Source organism: Podarcis raffonei, chromosome 10, assembly GCF_027172205.1.
Source record: "Podarcis raffonei isolate rPodRaf1 chromosome 10, rPodRaf1.pri, whole genome shotgun sequence".
NCBI classification, from domain to species: Eukaryota; Metazoa; Chordata; class Lepidosauria; order Squamata; family Lacertidae; genus Podarcis; species Podarcis raffonei.
Window position 1 is genome coordinate 20,376,056 of NC_070611.1, and position 19,996 is coordinate 20,396,051.

The 19,996-nt window shown below is 42.5% G+C and overlaps 2 protein-coding genes across 9 annotated transcripts in view; one reads left to right on the forward strand and one right to left on the reverse strand.

Moving 5' to 3' along the window:
• AASS (aminoadipate-semialdehyde synthase) overlaps positions 1-14,028 on the forward strand; it is a 40,519-nt gene extending 26,491 nt beyond the window's left edge. Inside the window, exons 18-24 of the mRNA XM_053405622.1 lie at positions 558-698; positions 2,241-2,408; positions 5,113-5,208; positions 5,937-6,052; positions 7,187-7,275; positions 8,185-8,361; positions 10,257-14,028. Of these exons, the coding sequence (XP_053261597.1) occupies positions 558-698; positions 2,241-2,408; positions 5,113-5,208; positions 5,937-6,052; positions 7,187-7,275; positions 8,185-8,361; positions 10,257-10,375 (906 nt within the window). The 3' untranslated portion in view covers positions 10,376-14,028. The remainder of the gene's footprint in view (positions 1-557; positions 699-2,240; positions 2,409-5,112; positions 5,209-5,936; positions 6,053-7,186; positions 7,276-8,184; positions 8,362-10,256) is intronic.
• Positions 14,029-18,572: 4,544 nt separating this feature from the next.
• The window catches only part of PTPRZ1 (protein tyrosine phosphatase receptor type Z1), a 111,070-nt gene continuing 109,646 nt past the window's right edge, over positions 18,573-19,996 (reverse strand). For all 8 annotated transcript variants that reach the window (XM_053405606.1, XM_053405605.1, XM_053405604.1 and 5 more), the window contains one exon: positions 18,573-19,613. In XM_053405606.1, the coding sequence (XP_053261581.1) occupies positions 19,473-19,613 (141 nt within the window). In that variant the 3' untranslated portion in view covers positions 18,573-19,472. The remainder of the gene's footprint in view (positions 19,614-19,996) is intronic.

The following is a 19,996-nucleotide window of genomic DNA, read 5'->3' on the forward strand; positions in this document are numbered from 1 at the left end:
TTCTCTAAGAATGCTATTTCTGCATGTTACAAAGTTGTATAGATCCTCAAACTATTTAGCTGATTATTATCAATAAAAAGTTTGTGAATGTTTATTCAAAACCTGCCAAGGAGTCCAGTTCGCTTTGTTGCGTCCTCAGATACTTTGTAAAGGGTTCCCATTCATCCTTAAAGTCACAGTTATCCTTGCCCCATAGTTTATATGTCAGTTTTGCTAGTTCTGCATAGTCCATCAATTTTTCTAGCCATGATTCTTTAGTTGGGGTTTCTTCAGTTTTCCATCCTTGTGCTACCAGAACTCTTTCAGCTGGGGTGGACCTGTATCAATCTTTGGCCTGCTTTGGTAACTAGCGTGTTGTCATCTGTTTTGATGTGTTACAAATATATTGTAAGCTGCCTCAAGTAGGTCATTTTGTAAACAAGGAAGGATACTGCTAAATGAAGACGTGGGTATGGAATTGCAGCCTCAGCAATGCAGAATAAAGCTGTGCCGAATGAACCTGGAGCTTTTGGGTGTATTTAGTTTAATTGGAGACAACTCCTTTTCTTCATCTGCAGGTGGTGTCTTACACTTCCTTCTGTGGTGGCCTGCCCGCTCCGGAACATTCTGGCAACCCCTTGAGATATAAATTCAGCTGGAGTCCACAGGGAGTCCTGCTCAACACTGTTCAACCTGCTACGTATTTAAAAAATGGAGAGGTGAAGTTGTCTTCATATACCTGTTAAAATGCAAAGATGGGAAATCACTAAGTATAATTCTAATAATAATAAATCTATTGTTAGGCTACCTTCTGCCCACCCTGTTTTAGGCTACATACCCTCCAACATTTCTCCAATGAAAATAGGGACGTCCCATTCCTTAACAATAATTTTACTATTTATACCCCACACATCTGACTGGGTTGCTCCAACCACTCTGGGCAGCTTCCAACATATATAAAAACATTTAAAAAGAACACTTCCCCATACAGGATTGCCTTCAGACGGCTCAGGGGTCAGATAACTCCATACCCTCCAACATTTCTCCAATGAAAATAGGGACATCCTAAGGAAAAGTGGGACATTCCAGGATCGAATCAGAAACCGGGATGGCTTCTGTAAATCAGGGATGTCCCTGGAGAATAGGAACGCTTGGAAGGTCTGAGGCTATAATTCTGAGTGACCGGTTAGCTCAGGCCAAGTGAGCAAGGCCAAGGCACCAGGGATTGTTGTGGCTTGAATCCTTGCCCATGCATCTATTCTGCTCCTGGTGTAGCGATCTGGTTCAACCAGTTCTACTGGAGTTCAAAATGTGCAGAAGCACCTCAGGGTTCATGTTCTTGTATGTTATTTTTATGAGTACGATTAGTAGAAGAGTGCCTGTCTTTTATTTTCTTGTTTTCTATGACAACTCCATGTAGATGCTCTCATTTAAAATGCATTTCTGCATTTATTTATGTCTCACCCTACTGAAGTCTTCTGTGGTTATCAAATTAAAATGACCAATAACATTAATATCCTTAGAATTGGGGTCATTGTTTGTGAGGTTCTGTAGCCAGGTTTACTCATCCCAAGCATAAACTTTGCTGTCAGATGGGATTTTTCTAGGTTACAGTCTGAAGTAGTCCAATCAGATGACTTTAAGATCACTTCTGAAATTTTACGAGATACCATTGGTGCCTAAATAGCTCTGCGCATAAATATCTCTGTGTCTCCAATGCCTTAACATGAGTTTGCAGAGTTGTAATATGAGAGATGTGTTTATTGGCTGCTTGAGCCAGGCAGGGTTCAAGAGCTGGAGCCTATGCATACCCTGAATTCACTTAAACGTCATAATCTTAACACAATTTATTCCTGTGACTTTCAGTGATGTTGTAATTCCATGTGACACTTGCATTTTTGAATGTTTAGGATCAAAGTTTATAATCATTCCGGTTTAAGACAGCCCAGAACTGAGCAATTTTTATTGTGAATAACTGGTTTGCTAAGCTGAACGTTATGCTGTTAATCTTTTAAGCTAAATAGTTTTGAATGGATTCTTGTTGAGAGCCTGAAGGATTTGTTTGCGTAGGTAGTTATACGGAGAGGTGTGGAGGGAGAACAGGAAGTTGAGGATTGGTTTGGGATCCTCCTTCGTAGAAATGAAAGGAATCCACAGTCTTCCATCGCACGGGAGACAGACATTTCTAAATAGGGACTTGTTGCGTGTGAGGACTCCTGTTATAAAACATAGTACTGACTATTGTTTTTCACAATCCTTAGATTATTAATATTCCAGCCGGAGGAGCTTTGCTTGATTCTGTTACTGTCATGGATTTTTTCCCAGGATTAAATTTGGAAGGTTTTCCAAACAGGGACAGTACAAAATATGCCAAACCCTATGGCATTCAGTCAGCTCACACTCTCTTAAGAGGAACATTACGATACAAGGTAAGTACGTTTGGTACCGTGAAGGGTCATGGGGAATTCCAGGTGAACGTATGTTAAGGTTTTTATCCGTTAAGAGAAAATTCAGCTGGAGTGGGAGGGGACGGTTCTGTAAATGGCTGATCTGCCAAGCTTAGCTTATGGCTGTGCTTATGTAATAAAATATTGTAGAAATGCGAGGGTGTGGATTGCATCCATTTTACTTTGTGCAAGTGTCAGAGGCTCAGGAGCAGAAGAGCAGGGGAGAGAGCAAATAGAGAGCGGAGGAGAGGAATCAGAGGGGAGCGTAGGGGAATATGACAGTGACCCGAGAGATTCCATGAGCTTCTCCAGCGAATCAGAAGATTCCCAGGAGGGGGCGCCTATGATAAGGGCGAGGGGGGTCCCAGGGGGGACGCTCCATAAACAAGGGACCAGAGGGGACTCCCAAGGGAGTAGCGGAGGATCAGGACCAGTTCCCCCACCAGAGCACAGTGGGGGGGGGGGGAAGAGTCACATGAGTCAGGACCAGCTTCTCCTCCAGGGGGGAGAGAAGATGAGTCAGGGGTAACCACGCCCCCATCGGGAAGTGGGGAAACGGAGGGAAGGCCAGGTCCAGCTAGCCTCCCCGAAAGAGGGAGCAGTGACACAGGTGTAACGGTCAGAAGGAAAGTGGGAGGCTGCGCGCGCGCCAAGTTCAAATGTGGAGGAGCGCGGGACAGCAGAAAACCCGGATTGGGAGCCAGGTCCTAAAGCCCGAAGGAGGGGGGGAGAAGAGTCAGGGGACTCAGCGTCAGAGGAATCTAGGAGGGCTGAGACTCCGATTAGCAGGAGGACCCAGAGAAAGAAGGAACAGAGGAAGAGGTGGAGTAAGGCTAGAGTCTTAAGCTGGTGTCAGGGGGGAGGAGATTCAGATGGGACTTCTACGGTCTAAGGCATAGACGTAGCGTTGCGCGCTGCGCGTCTGGAAATGAAACTGAACTTCAATAAAGACTTTTTTACTTGAGGAAGAGGCAGCGTTGGTCTTGTGTGAGCTGGGACCTTGGGCAGCGCTGACAGCAAGTTTTGGATGAAGATTGTCCTGTGTGCCCTTAACTGTGATCTCACCTGTAGTTTTATAAATCATTTAACGTGGTGCTTTATTTTCTAAAAAAACCAACACGTCTAGGGGTACTCTCATTTTGACTCAAGAAAATCATCATTTTATAGTTCAAATAGGGAAAAATAAATACAGTAAATGGACAAAAGTACAAAGATTCACAAAATACTTAGGGGTATGCGTACCCCTTTGTCCCACCCACCCCCAGAAAAAAAGCACTGATTTAATGTGTCAAGACAAATGGAAGTTGTTAATATTGCAGTTGTTATATAAGGGATTGTTATCTTGACTGGAATATAATTGAAATTAATAAGATTTTGGAACGCAGAAATAAAGTAAATCATCAAACCATCAATGCTAGCACACAGGGGGCCACCTAAATTATATCATTTGGTATTTGAATGATTGGTATTAATAATTGTATTATAATTTGGCATTGTTATAATGAGGCTATTATTGGATTATTGTAATTGAAAACTAATAACAATTATTATTTAAAAAACTGATCAGCCGTAGCTCACCCTTTGCATGTACAAGGTATTGGGTTCGATGGAAATAATCTTTATGCTGTAAAAATGTTCTGTGAGATATTTATGTGAGATCTTGGGAGAATAATTGCTAGTTGGGGGAGGAAATCTTGAGTTAGATCAAGGTTAGCTAATCTGTGACACTCTGCTGTTGGGCTATAACCCCCATCATCCCAACAGGGGTGGACTTTGTTCTATCAAAATTCAATAGTGCCCTGTGGCAAGGCTAAAATTTGCCTTCCATTCTGCTCAATTCACTGTGTCACAGTTACAGCGCCCCCTAGGCTGGGAACCCAGTGCAGCGGAACTGGTCGTTGTGCCCTAATTTTCATTTTCATTTCACCTTTAATTTGTATACTGCCTTTCTATTTTACTATACAAAAGGCAGTTTGCAGCAACAAAATATACAACCAGGAACTCGCACCTGATCCCATACAGAAAGTCACAATAAAACATAACTTTAAAATGGAACGACTTCTTTCAAATAAAGTAATATTCAATCATTATTAGACTATAATAGTGCACAATAAAATTAACTCTCGAAACATCGGCAAACAATAACGAAACACGAATTCACTCTTAACCGTTACAATGAATAATTACAAAACTATGATCAATAAAAATAACTGCAAGTCACAGTGCATAACATACCAAAATGCATGCAGAACTATCCACCTCTGTTCCCTGATCATTGGTCATGCTGTAGTTGGAGTCCCAACAACATAAGGAGGGGCACAAGTTCTCCACCACTGGGTTAGATTGACCTATGGCCTGACAGCACAATTGTATGTATGCTTGTTTATTTTATTTAAATTATTTCAGCATAGCACCCTATCCAATTTCAGGGTGGCTTACAAGAGCAGGAAAAGCACAACAAGGCACTTATTGCACAAGAACTGTGTGTGCAAAAGCCGTCTTCAGATTTGTTGCATGTCGTTTGCTGCCTTCTGTAGAAATATCTATGCAGGCATATCGAAGGAAAGCTCAAAGGTTGGAATGGGAGGGAAACCATGTTGGTAGATTTCTGGTGTCGCATATGAGTTTGGCATGTTGATCCCTGTGTTCTGTGGCAGTTTCTAACCCCTCCCCCCCATTCTTCCAGGGTTATTCTAAAGCTATTGGAGGCTTTGTGAAACTAGGACTGATAAATTCAGAGCCATGTCCTATGCTCAGTGCAACAGCAGCTTCTATAAGCTGGGTGAGTGTTCCTTTCATGGTCCAAGAGAAGGCTGCAGCTGAGGCATGTGTGAAATGGATTCGCTTCGTATTTTGCCATCTACACCTATAATTATTTTGAAACCCAGTGTTCACACAACAGTGGGCTATCCCATTCCTGACAACAAAGCTCTGTCTGCACAGCCAACGGCTGTACCTTCTGCCCTTCTCATAAAGGTAAAGGTAAAGGGACCCCTGACCATTAGGTCCAGTTGTGACCGACTCTGGGGTTGCGACGCTCATCTCGCTTTATTGGCCTGGGGAGCTGGCGTACAGCTTCCGGGTCATGTGGCCAGCATGACTAAGCCACTTCTGGTGAACCAGAGCAGCGCATGGAAATGCCATTTACCTTCCTGCTGGAGCAGTACCTATTTATCTACTTGCACTTTGATGTGCTTTCAAACTGCTAGGTTGGCAGGAGCTGGGACCGAGGTACAGGAGCTCACCCCATCACGGGGATTCGAACCACCGACCTTCTGATCGGCAAGTCCTAGGCTTTGTGGTTTAACCTACAGCGCCACCCACGTCCACCCTTCTCATAGCCCACCCCTTTTCACATTTCTACTTTGAATGTGGACCGTTTCTACTGTCGCATGAAAAAGCTGGTGTTCATCACCTGCAGTTTTCTTAAGGTGCAAATGCTTGTACTTTCAGTGTTCTGACTATTGGATGGTGATCTGTTATTATTGATTTTTTTATATATATACCCAGAAAGAACTTATGTGCAGGCTACTTGGACTTAAGCAGTCTGCCACATACGATGATCTCCGAAATGCCGTCTACAATAAACTGAATGAGGATGCAAGGCAGCTGGATGCAGTCGAATGGTAGGAGACTGACCTTTCGGGATTGACCTTTCCCCACATTTCCCCCCCTTTTAAGTGCTTCTCTAGCAAGGCCAGCCCACTCATGAGATAAGGTGAGGCAGCATATATCCACAGGGGCAGCAGATCCCAATGTAGATCTTCATTCCCCCACTTGTTTCTGATGTAGATCTTTACTCACCTCCTCCTTCCCTGGCAGGGAGGCGAGTGCCATTTTGTGGTTGGCCTCAGGTGCCCAAATCACTTGGGCCAGACCTGCTTTCTATCATCCAGGCATATGAGACTAGTTAAAATGGCTAAGAGTAGCCTGCCAATTCCCAGAGAGCCAGTGTGGTGTAGTGGTTAAGAGCGGTGGACTCGTAATCTGGGGAACCGGGTTCGCTTCCCCGCTCCTCCACATGCAGCTGCTGGGTGACCTTGGGCCGGTCACACTTCTCTGAAGTCTCTCAGCCCCACTCACCTCACAGAGTGTTTGTTGTGGGGGAGGAAGGGAAAGGAGAATGTTAGCCGCTTTGAGACTCCTTCGGGTAGTGATAAAGCGGGATATCAAATCCAAACTCCTCCTCTTCCCATTTCTTAAAAGCAGATTTCAAAGTGAAACATCTGGTGTGAAACTGCAATGTTCAGTAGCTCAATTTGCATGTAGGCCTCTGGCTTGATGATGTTGTTATGTGATACTGTTCTTCATTTGCATGCTTCATTTTGGCCACAAATGCATAACGATAGAATAAGATTATAAAACAAGCAAATCCAATAAAGGAGTAACGGCAATCAAAATAATTACTGTGACATAATCGGGTGTACTTAACCTTCTCTGCTCTCTGCATATATCTTGATAGAACGTGAATAAAAACTGAAAAGGAAAATGCAAGCTGATTGCAGAAGTTCTGCATGGCAACACTGGAGGTGTAGCCCCAGGGCATGGCACTGTAATAAAGATGCCAATTAAGATGTGAGGAGGATCGTTGCATCTGCTTCGCTTTCTCCTGACACATCGGTTGCCTGACCCAAATTGCGATGTGGTGGCATCCCATTCTTCTCGCTTTGCGATCACGGGCTCAAGCCACTGCTCTCAGTTTTTGGGGAGAAGGTCCTGGGCTTTTTCTGACAAATGGTGCCTTGTCCTTGCTCTTTCAGGCTGGGGTTACTTGGAGATGAGCCCGTTCCAATAGCAGAAACAATAGTTGGTGCACTAGCGAAACACATGGAGGCCAAGCTATCCTATGGTATGTGAAACACTCTCTGCTCATCCTTAAATGGCTCAGGACTGCAGTACTTCAAGGACTGCCTCTCCCCATATGAACTTACTCAAACCCTGAGATCACGTTCTGAGGCCCTCCTTCATGTGCCTCCTCCTTGAGAGGTCCAGAAAGTGGCAACATGAGAACGGGCCTTCTCTGCAGTGGCTCCCCATCTGTGGAATGCTCTCCCTGGGGAAGTTCGCCTGGTGCCTTCATTATACACCATTTTTAACCGGGTCTTTGGTTGATTGACATCCGATGCCCTTTTAAATGTGCTTGTGGAAGGGGGAGGGTTGTTGGGTTTGTTTCTGTTCCTATTTTTATTATGTCTTTTGTGTTGCTTATATTGCAATTTTATGTAAATTCCCCTGAGATCTACAGGTATACAAATCTAATAAATAATGATAATAAATAATATTATATATACTAATATATAATATCAATCCGGCTGTATTTTTGTATTGATCTCTCCACCTTGTGCAGGAAGCTAAACAAATTATGTTGCTCCCCCCCCCCCCAATTGCTAAGGGCTGCCCTCAACCACTTTAGCATGTCTAGGCCAGAATACTAAAACAAGCAACTTCATTTTGTTCCTTCAGTGAAGACTATTTAGCTCCCCAACCCCATCCCATTTATTTTTATATTTTATTTCTGGCTGGCCACAACCAGATATTGGTGGAGATCTCTACATCAGTTATGTTACATTCTGCAACGTTCTACATTTGGGAGGTGGAAAGATGAATTTCCTTCGCAATCAAAAGCAGAGCTAAGGAGAACAGGGGTATCTTTCACACACTGAGTTTTCTTGGGTGTCGTGCAGTTCACTGTTAAAGCTACAGCTTGTTCATCTTTTCTGACAACAGAAAAAGCAACATATTTCTGCCTATTCCTTAGGTCCCGGAGAGCGCGATATGATAGTCATGAGGAATGAAATAGGAATCAAACATCCGTCTGGTCATTTGGAAGACAAATATGTCAATCTTGTGGTGTATGGAGACGATAAAGGATATTCCGCAATGGCTAAAACTGTAGGGTACCCGACTGCTATCGCAGCAAAGATGGTTCTTGATGGTACGTGCGGGTCTTTCTAAGTTGTGTGGTACACCTGAGATGTGAGGTTCTTTTAAGTGGTCTTCAAATGTGCAAGTATTGTTTTAAGCAATACTTTTAATAATTCTTAAAAGGCTGCATCATCATTATTAATATCCCTATTAATAATCACTTGTGGGGCTTTTGTGTGTGTGTGTTTGTACATGACAACACTCACCAGTATGGAGTACTGGCACTTCTGTTTTTTGCTCCCCATGCGAGCCATTTTGTGCTAGCAAAATTGAGATAGATAAGACTTCCATCGCTTTTTTACCCCCCCCCCACCAAAGAAAACACCCCACTCCTCATTTATAAGTGTGAATTATAAATCTTAAGTTCATCACAGTGTTTCTGTGGTCATGCAGTTCATTGTTGTCCTCACATTCACCACAGTTTTGTGTGCTAAGATCCTTATCACCCATGTGACATCCATCATGTCACTGCTTGGGCCAATTTCAGGGTCCCAGCACCCAGCAGGACCCAATGTTGTTATGTGTCCCAGACCCCCACACTCCTTGGCACTCTGTAGAGAAGTGTGTTTGTGTTTGTTATAATTGATTTTAGCGTTCATACTGTTTTTGTAAGGTGTTTGGGGCCATTTATATGAGGAAAGCGGTTAATTGCAATAATGAATAATATAAAATGCAGGTAGACTCTGCCATCTGGAACTCCTTGTAGCTTTGCTCAGAGTATTGCTGCCTGCCAAAGAGGAGGGACCTCACAAGATTTTGTGCAGGGTCCCCTCGGCCTAGGGGATACAGGTTCCGCTGTGGGTTAAACCACAGAGCCTAGTACTTGCCAATCAGAAGGTCGGTGGTTCGAATCCCTGCGACGGGGTGAGCTCCCATTGCTCGGTCCCTGCTCCTGCCAACCTAGCAGTTCGAAAGCACGTCAAAGTGCAAGTAGATAAATAGGTACTGCTCTGGCGGGAAGGTAAACGGCATTTCCGTGCGCTGCTCTGGTTCACCAGAAGCAGCTTAGTCATGCTGGCCACATGACCTGGAAGCTGTACGCCGGCCCCCTTGGCCAATAAAGCGAGATGAGCGCCGCAACCCCAGAGTATGTCACGACTGGACCTAATGGTCAGGGGTCCCTTTACCTTTACCTTTTACCCCTCAGCCTGCAGCTGTAAACTGTAAGTGTAAGAGGAACTGGTTTGTTTTAAGAATTGGTAGTGCTCTAGTGCCCAGTTCCTCCCAACTGAACCTTTCAGAAGCTGCTGGACTACATCTCCAGTTATCCCTGTCTCTTGGACATGCTGACTAGGGCTGATATGAGTTGGAATCCAACAACTTTTGAAGCACCCCACGTTGGGGAAGCCTGCTATAAGCGCACGTAATTTCGCTGTTCCACTGTGAGCAGAGTGCCAGGGCTTTGTTTTAGTGAGGCTACAATCCTTGTCACCCCACTTAAATTGAATTAAATAGGACATACTTCTAAGAAAACATGGTTAGGATTGCACTGTAAAGTTTTAAAATAATTGCCGTACAAGTTGCTTTTTTCTCTATATCTCCTTTAAAGAAGAGTTAATCAAATACAAGAGGCCTGGAGGGTGGCAACACAGGAATGGCCTTTTTTGGGTTGGCTCCCCCATTTGTCGAATGCTGTCCTCAAGGAGGCTTGCTGGGCACCTTCATTACATAGCTTTAGACGCCAGGCGAAAATGTTTCTCTTCAATCAAGCGTACAGCTGATTAACATACCCTGGCCTTTTAAATGTATCTGTGGAAGGAGGTTATTGGTTTGTTTTGCTTCTGCTTTTATTTCATTATGTATTTTGAAGTTTTAGGTTGCGAATCGCCCTGTGATCTTCAGATGACGGGGTGGTATACAAATTTAATTAATGATAACAGTGACATTTTTCTCTTTATGTTCCAGGAGAAATTGACACCAAAGGCATGGTCATCCCATTAACCAAGAATATTTATGGACCAATACTCGAACGTGTTCGAGCTGAAGGAATTACCTACAGTACCCAGAGCGTTATCAAACAATAAAGGAGACATATTTTCTACCCTCCTTTTTTCCAGCCCGTAGTTTTGCACGCACATTTTGAAGCCTAAAAATAGTTGTCCGTAGGCACTATTCCCCTGAAAGTCTTCCCTGTCCAGAGCCCATTGAAATGAATAGCAGCTACACAACAGCAGAACTCTTCTCTTGTGTGCAGTGCCAGTCTGCTTTAGTGAAACTTCGACAAGAGAAATTCTGGGTGAGTTGTGCTGTATGCCTTTTTTTACAGACTGGGATCCAACCCACTCTTGACCTGGAAGCAAATCCCATGTAATTCAGTTTGGCTTACTTCTGAGCAGGTTGCCCTGCAAGGATGATTTGTAAAGCTTTCAGGTGGAGAACAGGTGTCCAGTCATAGCAGAGGAGCGCAGGACTCTTCAAACGATGCCAAAATGTTTTTATTCATGTCCTAAATGCTGCAACATTGCTGAATGTAGTGAGTTCAAGACTTCATTTTTAAACGGAACAATGACCCCGAATATGTGACAAGAAGAAAATTGTAATATTTGTTGCTTTCCCCATTCTATTCATCATATGTGTCCTAAGGTCCTGATACATACTATGAAGAGCTTCTGTTTAAAGTCCAGGAGGTATTTCCCCCCACAAAATAGCAGTCATTTTATGGTGTCCTCCGCCTTCTCAGAATGCATATGGGGCAGCCCTCCCACAAATACGCACCTCAAGTTCCTACTTGCCTGATGGCCATGGAGCCAGATGTGTGTTGGAACCGCATGCCTCTGTACCCTACATGGATCCCATCATGAGGTTTTCAGAGGCCATAGCTCAGCCCTGGCACCTCCTTGTAAAAGGATCTTTGGCAGAAAGAACAAGAAAGGCCTGTGCCTAGGACTGAAGACCTTTTCCAGGCAGAAGATAAAGGGTCACATAGACCAATGGTCTGAAAATCCTTTCATGGCAGACATAGCCATGGGAGTCAGTCTCTCTCTCTCTCTCTCTCTCTCTCTCTCTCTCTCTCTCGTCCTCATCAGGCGTTCCACTTATGTTAAAGTAAATGTGGGAGGCAGGAGGAGAATAACTTCTGCGGCCTCCTAACTTCGTCGGGTACTAAAATTTGAGGCACCTTCACAAATTTGCTTTAGACCGTCAGTTTCCACAAACTGGAAGGTGACATGTATAACAATCGTGAGGATGGAGCTATTGTTTTCATTCGCCCCACCTAGGTGTTTACTTTAACCTGATCGTGATACCTGAAGGGGGCTTATATCATAATATCAAAAATGGAAACTCATTTTAATTTGTACTATAGTGCTTAGAAAATCACATCAAGAGTATTTTTGTATGTATTGGGGAAAAACCATGATTGTTTAAAACACTTTAGTAACATATTTGATGTGAGAGCTTGGAAAATGGCATTCTCTCTATCCTACGTCAAACATAGTTTTTCACATGTGCCAAATTTTGTATTGTTTGAAACCATGCTTCAATCTCCTGATTAATATCCAAAACGGACCTAAGCTATGGAAAGACACTGTATTGCAGCTTGTATGTTTGCTACAGGCTTTTCGTTTCTCTACTATATGTTCTGTGAAACTATTACGTTGTGCCTCTAACATCTATCTCTGCTTGTGAGGTACAGCAATATTTTAGATGCAGTTTTTGTGCTGTGTGCACTGTCCTTTTGAGAGAAACGCCTAAGTGTTCTTGTTCTGCAGTTGCCTTTCCAATCAACCAAACCCAAAACAATAATAGGACATTTTGGCATACTGGGCTTGTTAACTATGACCATTTCTCTGCCTTATATCACGCATATCTGGTAGTTTTAAATGGAGACGTTCCAGATACAGTCAGGCATCCAATGTCTTTGCCTCAAAAAATGAATAAAAGGTCAGTTTCTTCCTGGAAAAAATAAGGTCAGAGAGAGCCCATCTGCTTTGGTATGTTTTCATTGTAAGCACCAGGGATAAATGGAATGCATCACATGACCTGGTTATCATATGGAATTTGGCTTCTGGAACTCAGTAGTTGTCCTTTGCATGTAATGCTAAACTTATGGGTTATGGGTTAGCACATGAGCCACAGCGAGTCTTGGGTTTGCATGCTCCATTCTCTTCCTGCAATGCAGTCCTGAAGGAGAGTTTGGAAACTTTCATTTCTGATGCAGACTTAGACTATATTTGCAGCTTTCCATGTTGCCCAGACCTAGATTAACCGCTTAGTCTGAACCATGCTTAGTCAAGCTATAGTTCTTGAAGCGGCCTTATTTTCACCAACTGTGATTAAGATAAAACACAGTTCAGGGTTCAGATGTAAAAACTAAAGTGTAGGTTGGGGGAGCGTGGGAGCCCACGACTCCTTATGGCTTGTCTTCATTATCGCAGTTTGCTGTTGCATGTGAACCATGCCATCGTTTCATTTTCAAGTTGAAATTAACTTGCTTAAAAAGATTTTCCTTCTGTTTGCCTCCGGTATTCTGGATTTGTCAGACATCTCAAGAGTGAATTGCCAAAAAATAATTGTCGCCTCTGGCACGATCTCTTTAGTAACGAGTTGAAAATGTAGATGGATCTCTAGTTTTGTTATAAAACTCCTGTTTCTTTTGGACAAAATGAACCGAGGAAATGAACTATAAACTGAAATAACCGTTGTCGAAAACATGTAGTTGTCACGGAGAAGAAGCCGTAGGAAAGTGGTAGAGTGAAAATGATTTACTAGGAGAACAATGAAACTGTTTCATTTCAGTTCTGACCTATACATGTTCTGTGTTCGAATCAGGGGGCTGCCAGCCTAGAAGCCTCTTGCCACATGTTTGAATGAAGGGCAAGCTATGCCTCACAATCCTCTAACTTCCTTACGGTAAAGAAGGGTCTGTTCGAGAGCAATCAAGAAGGTATTAACTTAAGTCATCTACCTGTGTTCTTACAGAATATGTCTGCGTACAGGAATGTGCTGCAAGAAATGTGAAGAAGAAATAATTTCAACGGGTTTTAGTGCTCACCCAGCTCGACTGCTGTGGTGGAGTTTGTATACCAGACCAGTTCGGCTGCTGGCTAGATTCAGCTCTCTTAAATAGCTTGGAGGGTTGACTAAGGGGAAGATGGCTTCTTTGCTCTGTGAAATACCACATTTCCAGTGCCAACCCTGATGAAGGGAACACACAAACTGCCTCCTGGCTGGGTGTCCTTTTCAGTCTTCTTGCCATAGTCTGGTTTACTACCTTTGGAGCTCTCACTTTCTCCCTCAATGTAGGGCACAAAAAGCCACACACACCCCTTCGGCATGGAAGCATCCCTTCTGTTTTTTTGTTTTATTTTTTAGTAATTGGGCAGCTTTTCAGTTCTAATAGGCTGTTTACGACTTTTATTTTAGAATTAAAAACCCAATGCATGTCCTCTTCCCACCGCTCATCCAACTTCCCCAGGCAAGAAGTTTCTTTTCATGGAAACTCTCCTTTTATATGACTTAATACTTTCAGTTTGCAGGTCTGGAAAGGGACAAGTAAAATCGCATCACTTAGAGCCCGGACCACGGAAAAAGTTTGTGTCTGCATTTCTTTTCAGTATACTTTTTGGGATCCTTTTCTTACCAAGGGCAAAGTGTATTTTTATGTGCTGTATTGGGTTTGGGCAAATCCCGCGCTGCTTCTGCGATGCCATTCTCAATTAAAAACTTTTGACTTTCATTTATACTTGTCTCCTTTCACGTGGATCAAAGCTGTGTGAGTATAAGATATGTTTCATCTTCAGGGCCCCTTTGCAGTTCTGTATGTGTAAGCCGGCTGCAGGACCTTCTAGAGGTTTCGCAGGGGCCAGGAACTTTTTTGAAATGCAAACATTTCAAATTCTGAGAGAGTACCTGGGGCCCCAGTCACAAAATAGATGCTATTGCGGGTGGTGGTGGCATAATACAAAGTTAGTCACCCCTGACAATCTGTTTATCATGGGAAGTTAGCAAAGTTCTGCTCTTCCGATTGTGGCGATCACACAACATTAATTTCACTCACACTGATGCTGCTGCTGTCTATCAGACTGCTTCTTGGGACCAAGAAAAGTTTACGAGGTGGTAACACCAAACTCATTTCACAGAAATCTATTTGAAAGTTGCACCATAGCTTTCTAGAAGGGCTAGATCAGGGGTAGGCAACCTAAGGCCCGGGGGCAGGATCTGGCCCAATCGCCTTCTCAATCCGGCCCGCAGACGGTCCGGGAATCAGCGTGTTTTCACATGAGTAGAATGTGTCCTTTTATTTAAAATGCATCTCTGGGTTATTTGTGGGGCATAGGAATTCGTTCATATTTTCCCCCCAAAATATAGTCTGGCCCACCACATGGTCTGAGGGATGGTGGATTGGCCCATGGCAGAAAAAGGTTGCTGACCCCTGGGCTAGAGGCTTACTATTTCAAAGAAATGAAAGCTCAGAATCTTTGACACCTGCCCAGGGCACCAGTAAGTCTTTGTGGGTGCCATGGGTTGGCAACCCTGGCCTTACATGCTGTTGGAGTGTGAATCTTGTCAGTTTTATGTTTGCTGATTGTTTTGAGCTGTGAACGTTGAGGTTAGTGAGGTAGTGGAATATCTTTCTGGGAGGTTTTTTTTAAGCTGCTTGGGTAAATGAAATTTGTTTAGCATGTGTGGGAAAATGTAGTTTAGGGGTGAAGGTTGTTTTATTGTAGAAAAGCACACGTGTGTGTGTGAAAATGTGAGTCTCCTTTCAATGGCTAGATTTGTTATTCTGCTAGTGGTCAATGTGTTATGTAACCTCCAGGAATCATAGCCGGGAATACTGATGGTGTGTAGGTTATCTGGAGGCTTTTGGCTGACCTTGTGGGAAGCAGATTTAGGTGGATCTGACCAGATTCTTCTTATATTCTTTACCTCAAACCTGTGCCAAGAAAAGCACCTATTAAGTTGCCCATCACATTTTGATGGGGTGGAATCGACACACACATCAAAAACGCTGTGAAAATGCTTTTTAAAAAAACGTTTTGAAAAATACGTTGAATTTTGCATAGCTCAGTCTCGCCATCTAGTGTCACATTTGTATATTGCACTTTACAACACATGTAAAACGTTTTATTTGCAGTTCTGTAGCTGAGCCCAGGATGCCTGTCGGGTGACGAGCTGTAGTACAAAACAAGAATCAATGTAAGAAAACAGACAACATTTTGTCAAACGGTTAAATGGCAGCAATTTCAAAACAAACTCTCATCAAAGTTAAAAGTGGCATTTCAAAATATTGGTAGTGACCTCATGTTGATTTTCCTAGATGACTGTGCTTTTGAAATGTGTTAGGCAAATACGATCCCATGCAGGTTTACTTAGATTAGAAGCGAGTACCACTAAGTTCTGCAGACTTTACTCCCAAATAAGTGTGGGATTGCAACCTGGATAAATCTTTTCCTGGCACCCGTATCAAGTTCACTTCCTGGTTTTCTATTTTTGTTGTTGTTACTTCGATGCTGTCCTGTCCTGTGTTCGTACTAACTAGGTAGCTATTGTCAAGTTTGCATTTTTTGTAGTCTGAGAAAGGCAAACAAAAGTGAAATAGGCATTGCTAGTTAAATGTCTTGGGAGACTTGCGATAAGTGAAACAGCATCTTTTCTACACTTGACCCAGTTTACCGAAGTAGGCTCTGTTTCTTTGGAGTCTGCAGCATGGATTACAATAAAAAATAATTAGAATATGTCATTTTTGTCTGAGACTGTTTGCTAGCTCAATTTAGGAACCGATGCACATTTATTAAAATGAATAATCCAGGACAAGTTGAAGATTATGAAAGATTTCTTATTCCTTTTTGCCCCAGATCAAAACCCAATGTGTTGTTAAAGAGATTATTCCAAGGACTTATGTTTAAATAACTAGTCAGCATGCTAAAATGATGAATGTGATTACAGATGTTGATGGAAGGAAACATTGCAAGCAGCAGACAATTCCTTGCTTTGTTTTATTTATTTACTTACTTAAAATAACACCCCTTCAACGAAGTTTTGAATAAAGGTGGCTATCTTAGTGTAACATTCTAACGGGGGGCATTTGCAACTTCAGTTCACAACCAGGTTGGTTTTCCTGGGTCAAATAAGTGGTGCACAAGATCATTATATCCTCATTGATTATCTGAATTGCTCTGTGCCCTAGGATTATGGGGTGGGAGAGAAAATAGAAGGAAAGAGGATTAGGAAATGGGGTTATAGAAGCAGCCATAAGATCAAAATTAACCCTGTGGCACTTACATCCCCAGGGATATTATGAAGAAGAATTATTGGGGCTGCTTATGCTCAGTGCTTGTTTTGGAACAAATAAGGGGGCAGGATGAACTGTCCCAGTGAATATTGTTTTGCCTTTTAAGGCCGTGCATCTGGAACATAAAAGCCACCTTCTCCTCCGGTGTGTACTTTAAATGCAAATTTGGATTTACTTTCTTTTTGAAGGCAGCTCAGTGTCTGCTCCGGTAGCTGCTCAGACTAGAGCAGGGGTAGGCCACCCAAAGCCCGTGGGCAGGATACGGCCCAATCGCCTTCTCAATCTGGCCCACGGACGGTCTGGGAATCAGCGTGTTTTTACATGAGTAGAATGTGTCCTTTTATTTAAAAAGCATCTCTGGGTTTGTTTTTTGGGGCATAGGAGTTTGTTCATATTTTCCCAAAAAAATATAGTCTGGCCCACCACATGGTCTGAGGGACGGTGGACCGGCCTATGGCTGAAAAAGGTTGCTGACCCCTGGACTGGAGTGATCCCTGAGGTAGCAGCAAGCATGCACTTTGTAACAATAAACAGCGACAGCACTGGTTGCCTTTTTTGCAGGTTCAACCCCTGTTGTTTTACTGTACCTCCTGAAAGGTGACTGGAACTGCTACAGCTGTCAGTGTATGACATCCGTTTAGCAAGCAATCTGAGCAGTGGATGGTGTGCCATTTAGGAAAAGAGCATACATGGAAAGATCTGGTCTTCCTCTCCTGTTTCTGATCACATGTGCTGATCTATCGGCGGCACATCTCTCTCTAGTTATTAAGAGGTATACAGATGTATCCACACAATGTTCAGAAAATATACTACTCGTGTGTTTTTGCTTTCACTTCTTTTCTTTTGCAGTTGGTGACTAGGCCTTTCAAAATTTGTGCTCTTTTTTAATTAAAACAATATTGTTAAATTGGATTTTTTTTGGTGTTACATAGCAAACAGATAAATGAGGAACAGTGTCTCCGCTTTCACTTTATAGTCTTATTTTTTAACAGTTTGGTGAGAGACATTTTTGTCATAGACATCTTGCCGTTGGGGAGGGGGATATTCTTATTTTGCCTATTCATAGTGTCAGCATCACATCATGGGTTAGGTCCTTTGTTTATGTATTTATTTTTATTCATGAGGTTAGGAGTTCCCGAGCTTGGTTGGTTGCTTTTAGTTGACTGTGGTGTGACTTATTTGTGTGAGGGAGGCGGGCTAGGTTGTTGGGTCAGGTGGGCCATATTGATTCATTTACTGTTGGAGGGGACAGGCCATTGTCCTGTTGTGCTGAGGATGTAATACAGGGGAACCACACTAGGGTGAAGGCATCCTCCATAGCTTGTCCCCGTGCTGCTTTGAGTTTGTTGGTTAACTTTTCTAGTAGGGTGGTTTCCCATACGTCTTGGTACCAGTGGTCTATGTACACTCCTGATAGGTCCTTCCAGTGTCTAGTTGTGATACTTCTAGCAGTTGAGAGTGACATATGCGTTCATGTGCATTGTTGTCCTGGAAGATATTTAATAGGGCAAGTTCTAGAGTTGCTTCTTGTTATCTTGGAAATTTCCTGCAGTACTGATATCCAGAAGGGTTGGACTTTCCGGCATTCCCGCCACATGTAGAGGTACATGCCTATTCTGGTGCAGCCTCTCCAGCATTTAGATGAAGTTCCTGGGTGTATCTGTGCCAGTTTCCATGGTGTTAGAGTAAGTTCTCTTCTTTTGGCTGAGATGGATTTGAATGGCGGTTTAGACCATTGGGTATGGTTTAATTCATGTTCTGCTCCCATTGGTTTTAATTGTGGTAAGGGGGTCTGTAGTATCTTGTATTTAATATATTTACTGATTATTATTTTTTACCCTGCTTCCCCCTCCCCACTGAAATCTATTCTGCCCTTGAAAAAAATAAACAGACATGCCCCTGGGAGTGAAACTTGATGCTGCAATATTGGATGTTCAGCACTGATGAGGCAGATCTTGTTTAAAGCATATATATATTTACAGTAGTTGGAATATTGATATTTATTTTTGCAATGCCTTGGATAAAAACACTTTAAACAATGCTGAGTACAGATGTTATTCTCATAGAAACTTCTTATTTCAAAACAAGTATATTTTCAATTTCCCACAAAAGTTAAAACTGCATGCAGAGATATGGTTACTCACTTAGGATGCATGGGATAATATATCAGAAGTTTTTTGTTTGTTTTTTTGTTAAAATTAAAAACAGGTACTGAACTACATCATTTTAACAATGCAATTACACAGAACTAGAAAACTGACTTTGTAGTAAAATATAAAAATCTACAATTATAAATATAAATTTGGTCCATGGAATCCACTCTAGAAATATTTACAGTAAGTATCAGCTATTCTAAATGCCTACCAAAAGTTTTAAAATGTTGAATATTACAGAGAAGAGAATTATATTTACATTCTACCATATTAAAAGTTAGATTTCTAGCAAATGTAAGGAATTCTATAAATAACAGCAAGTAAAGGGATACTGAAACATGACATTTGTTGCTAGGAACTTTAGCATCTATAGTTATGATTTAAAAAATAATTTAAAATAAAACCAAAGAAATTAGAAACTATTACTGTAAAAGAGACCACAGTTTCATTCTTAGAAACACAGTATAGTTCAATCAAATTAGTCCAAACATAACAAAATGCATTACAATGAGTATTTCAAAAAGGCACACATAGTTAATGATATAAGTTCAGTAATAGAGCCATTTGTAACAACAGTTTCTTTTGAACAAGGGAAATAAAAAGATTATCGAATAGCTGGACGTTTCTTCCAACCCCACCTCTCCCTCACTGCCCCACACAATTTTTTAAAATTAAAAGCAACAGTAGTGAAATTTCCAGCTCTTGATAACCATTGCCATGTTCCGTTCATAGTCAAACTAAAGATTCCAAGCTTTCCGCTGCATTGCCATCTGGTAAAGCTGAACCATTACTGTCTATAGATACTGAAGGGTTTTCTTCTTGCCTTGAGCTAACAAGACTGAGAATAGTTTTGTAGAGGAACTGATACTGGTCCTAAAAGGGGGTGGGGTAAAGTAGAAGGTTAGTGTGTTTGGTCCGAACAATAAGAATCACACCCCCACACCCCATTTGCAACCTCAGATGGTGAGTGGTGGTCGTATTGTAGCCAAAATAGGGTGAACATAATGAGAACCTGCTGGATCAGGCCAGTATTCTGCTCTCTCATTGGCCAGCCTGTGTGGGAAACCCATAAGCAGGGCCTGAGAGTACAGTCGTACCTTGGATCCTGAACGCCTTGCAAGTTGAACGTTTTGTCTCCCGAACGCTGCAAACCCAGAAGTGAGTGTTCTGGTTTGCGAACGTTCTTTGGAACCTGAACGTCCAACGCGGCTTCCACGCGGCTTCCGATTGGCTCCTGCAGCCAATTGGAAGCTGCA